Genomic DNA, 8,354 nt, shown 5'->3' on the forward strand with positions numbered 1-8,354 from the left:
ACAGGATATGACACTACGGCAAAATTTTGGCATTTTCATTTCTCTCCCATGGATACAATACAAAACCATTTACAATATACAATTAAAAAACATGTCATACCACAAGCTTAAGGTAGCCATAATGATGAGACATAATTAACGTTTTACGTGAATAAAGCATAAAGCATATGTACAAATAAATTCAATTGATGTTTCCTTCCTTTTCCTTTTTAACTTCAATTGCTGCAAACTAAAAACTCCGATGCACGGCATCTACCGTAATGCGGTATAAGCAAAGCTATACAGAACCTCTCAAATTATTAATTATTCTGTAATACATATATAACAAGAAAATCACGTAATGCAGTATGTAGATGCAATCCACCACACGCCCAAGTAAAAGCATCATTGACATATATCATTTGTCAATAAATACAATACAAAATACAAGTAATAAGGCGTCATTAGCACAGAATGCAATCATACTTTATAGAATTGAAATTCAATTTTTTCTTTCTTTCTCAATCATACATCAATTGTACATAAAAGCCATTTCGGTTGTTCAAAAAAAGTGCTATACAATAAAAAATAAAAGGAAATAAGCTGATTAGTTTACTCATATGAGCGAATATGTGCAAAACCTGCCTTTCTGATGCAAATTATCTTCCATTTATGGATTCACAAAATTAAAAAGTCTTAAGTCATACAATTCTCAAAAACTTGACCCCCTCCATACAAACAGAACCACTGGACCATAGTGTTGCGATATGATACTAAGTTCCTTGCTGTTGTCCACTTTCCTGACCATTGTTCACCATACAGGCTATGTGGCCCTGGAACCCCGGACGGGTTACGCCATGGAGTCGTGGGTGTTCTGGTTGTTGGGAGGGGGGTTGGCTGGTGGTTGTGGCGGCGGCGGCTGCTGCGGTGGTGGTGGAGCCGCCCCGCCTCCCCCTCCCCCTATCCCAGCATTGATTTGGTTTGGTCTGTGGAGCGGGAAAGAATGTAAAACTTAAGTCGGTGAACAAACACCACATATTGAACAATCGGCATCAGCTTTGTTCTGCATTATGCATGTTTTATCAATATATACATGTTGAGGAGAGCCACACATCATGATCATCAAGCACATCAAAGAACCCACCATACTTGATTTTTAATATAGAAAGGAGTAGAGGTCCTTCCCAATATTATTGGATCAAACGTTACAGTCCGAGGGCCTCACCTGGGGCAGTCGTATTGAGGTCACTAGAACGCTGAAAGCCTGCCATTTCAACCCTTGCTACATAATTTTGCCCCGTCAATTGAATTGTAAGCTCCTCGCAATTCAGCCATTGGCTGCAAAGAGAGAGCAGTCGGCCCACCCAATAAATGGAAATAATAGCTCTCATTTTGTATATTGCTTTTTGATATTGCTGATTCTTTAGCCTTGATTAAGTCTTTCATGCTATCGAAAGACAGAAAACTTAAGACATGGCGCAAAACTCTTCGACCTGTAACAAAAACATAACATAACCGGTGGACTGTTAGTAAATCTTACCTCTTTAACACGAAGGCAGCTGTGATGACCACCCCGGTCACTCCCAAAATGGCGCCGATCACTGAGAGCGCGACCACCCAACCTTTCACCTTGCCTTGCGGGAATGTCTTCCAAAACGGCTCTGGACAAGATAAAGGGACAAAACGTGTTGGATGGCACGCCGTATGGCCGAGGTGTTCAAATATGAGAAGTTTGGGCTAAGAGCCGTTCAACGTTAAACACACAAAACCAAGGCACATGGTAGCTGTAGACACGTAGCTACTTAACGAATTTGCGAATGATGCTTTTGAAATAGAGATGTTCATGATAGAGGAAAGGTAACTATTACATCATACTCAAAGGTGATGACCTTATGCAAGAAAAGCAATCACGTCACGTCACTACATTGTTAAAAACATCAATGAACGTACTTTTAGTCGATGTCGGTGTTGTATTTGACATGTTCGACATCGTTGTGTTTTCTGGCGATGTTGGTGACGGTGTTGAAGTTGACACATTCATCATTGTTGTATTTTCTGTCGACGCTGAGACCTGTGCAGTCGTTGAGAGGATGCGAGTCAAGGTCGACGACGTTGATGTTGATGGTGTTGGACCTGTCTGTGTCATCTGCGAAGTGGTAGAGATTGTAGCTGATGCCAAGGGCGTTGGAGCCATGGTAGAGGGTCTAGCTGATGCCGATGGCGTTGGACCTGTCACCATCTGAGTAGTGGTAGTGGCTGCAGCTGATGCTGAATGCCTGGGACTTGTGGCCACCTGTGAAGTAGTAGAGGGTGTAGCTGATGCTGATGGCGTGGGACCTGTGGTCATCTGTGAAGCGGTAGAGGTTGTCGCTGATGCCGAAGGTGTTGGACCTGTCTGTGTCATCTGTGAGGCAGTAGAGGATCTAGATGATGCTGATGGTGTTGGACTTGTGATCATCTGTGAAGCGCTAGATGTTGTAGCTGACGCTGATGGAGTTGGACCGGAGGGTAAAGTCGATTCCAACGTCGTTGGACCAGATGTTGAGATTTGAGCCGCTCGAGGTGACTGGCTGGGTGTGGATGATACCATCGACGGAGTGCTAGACATTCCTGGCATTGATGTTGAACTCTGGGCTGATGAGGTTGACATTGGTGCGTCAGGGTTGTTGTTTCCATACTTGAGGTACTGTACGGTAACACAGGTCTTGAAGGTGTCGGACTTGACCGTGGGGCGGCTGGAGTCGTGGTGGCAGCTTCTGACACAGTCGTGTCTGTCGCTTCATAGACAGTAGTGACGACGTCAGATTGAGCAGTTGTTGGCAGGTCTGGAGGCGCCGTTAGTTTGTGACGTGTCGACGAAAGCAGGCTGCTGTAGATCTTCTGAAGTGTGGTGGGGAGCAGTGCCGTTGTTTCTGTGGCCATAGCGTCAACAGCAGAAGTGGTCACGGTCGTTGCGGGTTTTGTCGAAGTGGTTTCATCAAGCATCATCGTTTGGATTGAAGATTTAGACGTAGTTGGTGACAGCTTTGCAGTACTTTGCTCTGTTGTAGCCTTCTGTCCCGTTGTTATGGGTCCAGTGACTGTAGGCTGTTCAGTAGTGGCCGCTGTGGTGGAGAGTGATGACAGCATTTCTTCTGTGGTAGGAGATTTCATCATGGTCGAAACCGGTGGATTGGTTGTTGGAGCCATTTCTGTGGAGTACACTGAGGTGGTCTTCACATTAGATGGCGTTTCCTCCGTCGTTTGCTGCTTTGGTACAGCAGATGTCGATGTGAGCTGTTCGGGGGTGGCCGTAGTTGGTCCAGTACTAGATCCCGCCGTAGTTGCTCTCTCGAGGGTGAGGATGGCGGTACTGGTCTGGACGTTTGTGATGAGGGCCGTTGTTTGAGGTTCTGCTGTAGTCGAGGGCGAACCAGTCGTTTCTGCCGCACCCGATGTAGTCGAAGGTTTCATCGAAGGCGTCGTAGTCTGCTGATTTTCGGTACTGAAGCCAGATGTTGTCGTAACCGGCATTGTTGTTACAGACCCTGCACTTTCAGTGGTCATCATCTCGTCGGTTGTAATTGGAGGCTGCGGACTGAGCGCTGCCGTGGTCACGTCGCCTGGGATTTCAGTCGTAGCTCCATCCTTTCCCAAAGTTGTCGTTCTCAATTCTTCAGTAGTACGGGTTGTCGTTGAATACTCTGCAGTTGTAGCCGTTGTTGGGTTTGTGGTTGGTTCCATGGTAGTCAGCTGCGGTGAAGACCTCGTCGGGGAGGACTCAGTCGAAGGTGGGCTTGTTGGTTGGTTTGATGTGGTGTCTGCTGTTGTCTGATCCGTGGTAGTTTCTGCCGCAGCAGGACTTGTGGTCGATGGGTTTGTCGTGGCATCCATTGTGGATGGTTTAGGCGTAAACGTCGTTGTTTCGTGTCCCGAGGTTTGCTGAGATGTTGGTCCTGTAGTCGGAGACTCAGTCGGAGGCTGACCTGTTGTCTGCTTTGATGTGACGTCGGTCGTTGGTTGATCGGTTGTGATCTGCTTTGCCGCGGTACTCAATATGTTCCTGGTGGTATCTCCTGTGGACGCTCCTACAGTGGACGTCATCGGTTCTTCTGATGTGGCTTCTCCTGCAGCAGTAGTTGTGGCCAGCGGGTTCCTGGTGGTATCCACAGAAGTTTCTTCTGTAGTGTACGCCATTGTCGAGGGCCCCAAAGTAGCCGGCGCCGTGGTCTTTGCTGTGGTCAGGGACGAACTAGTGGTCGGAGCTTCCGTGATGTTGGGAACTGTCGTCATTGGTGCTCCGGTGGACGGAGCCAGCCCTGTGGTGGTGGGACTCACTGTAGTTCCACATCTGACTGATCCTGAAGGGAAGGCATATTTTATGATAAGAGATTAACGTGGTCTGACAACTGAACCTAGGAGTTGACTGTAGCGCTGGTGTCACCATGGTTGTTGATTACACTAAACGCATATTGTATTCTATGGCAAAGAGGTGTATATTTCGTATGTTATACATACATACAATAACCCCAAGAGGCTTTGAAGTTATTTCAGATTATGTTGATGCACTCTTTATATCTATCATAAGATCATAGGCTAACGTTCATTTCTCAAATTGAGAATTGTGCTTAGCCCTGAGAGTGTCTCAGAAATTCTAAAACCACAAAATTTCTGTTTTCATTTTGAGGACCTCTGGCAATACAATTGTACCATCCATTAGCTAATCTACCACTCATTTCAGACAAATACACAGGGTAACCATATGTTTTCGACTGTTAGAGAGGAATAGGATTATAATCTTGTACAACTTGTACTAATGTTCATAAATATAGAGGAATATGCACTGGCTAGGGCCATAGCGCCATAGACTGAGTTCTGCCACAGAGGAAAAATGTGAGACAAAATACTAGTGTTGTAGACAATTAGAATTAAACTACTCTGATTATACCTTGATTATAGTTTGTTTCTGTTGCTGATAAAGTGTCCTGCGTTGGACATAAAGTTGTGAAAGTTCCAGTTGATGGCTCCGATGGCAGAGAGGTTGTTGTGACTGTTGATTGTTGCATTACCACTGCTGTTGACAGTGCAGTAGTGACTGCTGTAGTTGAATATTCAGCTGTGGTTGCACCTACAGTTACCGCCATAGTTGATGACTCTGCCATTATCGTTGTAGTTGGTGGTGCAGTTGTTATCTGTACTGTTGAAGATTCCTGTATCAGATCTGTACTTGGTGGTACAGTTGTGGTTGCTACAGTTGATGACTCTGGTATTACCATTGTAGTCGGTGGTACTGTCGTGACTACTTCAGTTGATGTAGTTGGCCATACAGTCGTGACCTCCACAGTTGATGACTCAGGTAGTACCGCTGTAGTTGGTGGTACAGTCGTGAGTGCTGCAGTTGACGACTCTGGTATTGCCTCTGTAGTTGTGACTGCTACAGATGTAGGCTCTGTAGTTGGTGATCCAGTTGTGACTGCTACAGATGTAGGCTCTGTAGTTGGTGGTCCAGTTGTGGCTGCTACAGATGTATGATCTGTAGTTGGTGGTCCAGTTGTGGCTGCTACAGACGTTTGGCTCTGTAGTTGGTAGTCCAGTTGTGGCTGCTAGAGACGTTTGCTCTGTAGTTGGCGGTCCAGTTGTGGCTGCTTCAGATGTAGGCCCTGTAGTTGGTAGTCCAGTTGTGGTGGCTACAGACGTTGGCTCTGTAGTTGGTAGTCCAGTTGTAGTGGATACAGATGTAGGCTCTGTAGTTGGTGATCCAGTTGTGGCTGCTACAGATGTTACCTCTGTAGTTGGTGGTCCAGTTGTGGCTGCTACAGATGTAGGATCTGTAGTTTTTGGTCCAGTTGTGGTGGCTACAGATGTAGGCTCTGTAGTTGATGGTACAGTTGTGTCTGCTACAGATGTAGGATCTGTAGTTGGTACTCCAGTTGTGGCTGCTACAGATGTAGGCTCTGTAGTTGGTACTCCAGTAGTTTGAGACACTGTCGTGACCTCTGTAGTTGGCGGTACAGTCGTAAAGCCGACAGTTGATGCTCCCTCTGTTACCTCTGTAGTTGGCGGTAAAGTTGTGACTGCTACAGTTGACGACCCTGACATTGTCTCTGTAGATTGAGGTACAGTTGTTACTGGTTCCGTGGTCGAAGGTGCAGTAGTGACTGCTACCGTTGATGACTCAGGTATTAAATCTGTAGTTGGTGGTCCACTTGTGACTACTACAAATGTTGACTCTGGTATTACGTCTGTAGTCAGCGGTACTGTCGTGGCTACTATAGTTAACAATTCGGATATTGTCTCTGTAGAGTGAGGCACAGTTGTCACTGGTACCGTTGATGATTCACGTATCATTTCTGTAGTCAATGGTACCGTCGTGTCGGCTATAGTTGATGACTCTGGTATTGCCTCTGTGGTTGATGTCTCTGGCATTACTTCTGTAGTCGGGGGTACAGTCGTGGCTACTACAGTTGACGATGCCAAAATTGTCTCTGTAGATAAAGGCACAGTTGTCACTGGTACTGTCGATGATTCATCTGCCATTTCTGTGGTCAGTGGTGCTGTCGTATCCGGAAAAGTTGATGACTCAGGTAGTATCTCTGTAGTCGGTGGTACAGTCGTGTCCGGTACCGTTGATGACCTTGGTAGTACCTCTGTAGTTGGTGGTTTAGTCGTTACGGCTATAGTTGATGATCCTGATAGTACCTCTGTAGTCGGTACAGTCGTGACTTGTACTGTTGATACCTCTGTGGTTGGTGATACAGTCGTTCCTGGTATTGTTGATGACTCTCGTATTACCTCTGTAGTCTGTGGTACAGTCGTCACCTCCACAGTTGACGACTCAGATAGTACCTCTGTAGTTGGTGATTCAGTCGTCACGGCTACAGTTGATGACTCTGATATTACTTCTGTAGTTGGTAGTGCTACTACAGTTGATTCTAAAATTGTCTCTGTAGATTGAGGCACAGTAGTTGTTACTGGAACTGTTGATGATTCTGGTAGCATCTCTGCTGCAGTTGATGACTCTGTGGTCGATGGTACTGCCGTAATTACTACAGTGGACGTTTCCGACCTTGTCTCAGTAGATTGAGGCACAGTTGTCAATGGTACCGTCGATGATTCATGTACCATTTCTGTGGTCGGTGGTGCTGTCGTGTCCGGTACCGTCGATGACCCCTGCATTACCTCTGTAGTCGGTAGTAAAGTTGACGAGGCTAATATTGTCTCTGGAGATTGAGGCACAGCTGTTGATGATAGTACCTCTGTAGTCAGTGGGACAGTCGTGTCCGGTACCGTTGATGATTCTCGCAATGCTTCTGTAGTCGGGGGCAGAGTCGTGAGTGCTATAGTTGATGACTCTGGTACAACCTTTGTAGTCGGCACTTCAGTCGTGATGGCTACTGTTGATGACTCTGGCATGTCCCATGTAGATGAAGGTACAGTCGTGGCTACCACAGTTGATGACCCTGGTAGTACCTCTGTGGATGGTAGTACAGTCGTGATCACTATCGTTGATGATTCTGATCTTTCTCTTGTAGTCGGTGGGTCAGTTGTGACTGCTACAAATGTTGACGCTGGTATACCTTCTGTAGTTGATATCTCTGGAGTCACCTCTGTAGTCGGTGGTACAGTTGTGTATGGTGCCGTTGATGGCTCTGGTTGTACCATTGTAGTTGATGGTACAGTCGTGACTGCCACAGTTGATGACTTTGGTATTACCCATGTAGTTGGTGATTCAGTAGTCACGGCTATAGTTGATAATCCCGGTAGTACCTCTGTAGTTGGTTGTACAGTCGTCGCGGCTATGGTTGATGTCTTAGGTAGTACCGTCGTCGCGGCTATGGTTGATGTCTTAGGTAGTACTACTGTAGTTGGTGGTAAAGTCGTCGTGACTGGTACGGTTGATGACTCCAATGTTACCTCAGCTGTTGATGGCAAAGTCGTGTCCGGTACGGTTGATGACTCTGGTAATACCTTAGTAGTTGATGGTACAGATGATGACTCTGTAGTCGGTGGTATAGTGGTGACTGCCACAGTTGATGTCTCTGGTATCACCATTGTAGTTGCTGATACCGTGGTGCCCTGTACCGTTGATGACTCCTGTACCAATCCTGTAGTCGGCAGTACAGTCGTGATTGCTATAGCTGATGACTCTTGTATTATTAACTCTGTCGTAGGTGGTACAGTCGTGAATGCAACAGTCGATGATTCTGCTATCACCCTTGTAGTTTCTGGTACAGTCGTGTCTGGTGCCGTTGATGACACTGGTAATACCTCTGTAGTTGCTGGTGCAGTCGTGACTGGTACCGTTGATGACTTTGGCTCCGTAGATTGAGGCACAGTCGTCACTGGTACCGTTGATGACTCTGGTAATGCTTCCGTAGATGGTGATTCGGTCGTGA

At 46.4% G+C, this 8,354-nt stretch overlaps 1 protein-coding gene across 1 annotated transcript; it reads right to left on the minus strand.

Annotated features, from left to right (window-relative positions):
- Positions 1-1,931: 1,931 nt before the first annotated feature.
- On the minus strand, positions 1,932-7,620 carry LOC109471394 (mucin-5AC-like). The gene is made up of 6 exons (XM_019770682.1): positions 7,213-7,620; positions 6,658-6,900; positions 5,322-6,132; positions 2,658-4,319; positions 2,216-2,383; positions 1,932-2,125 (listed from the first exon to the last, which is right to left on the minus strand). The coding sequence occupies exons 1-6, from the start codon at positions 7,618-7,620 to the stop codon at positions 1,932-1,934; spliced, it is 3,486 nt and encodes a 1,161-aa protein (XP_019626241.1).
- Positions 7,621-8,354: the final 734 nt, after the last annotated feature.

The sequence above is a fragment of the Branchiostoma belcheri genome, unplaced genomic scaffold (assembly GCF_001625305.1).
Source record: "Branchiostoma belcheri isolate BF01 breed outbred unplaced genomic scaffold, Haploidv18h27 scaffold25, whole genome shotgun sequence".
Taxonomy (NCBI): Eukaryota; Metazoa; Chordata; class Leptocardii; order Amphioxiformes; family Branchiostomatidae; genus Branchiostoma; species Branchiostoma belcheri.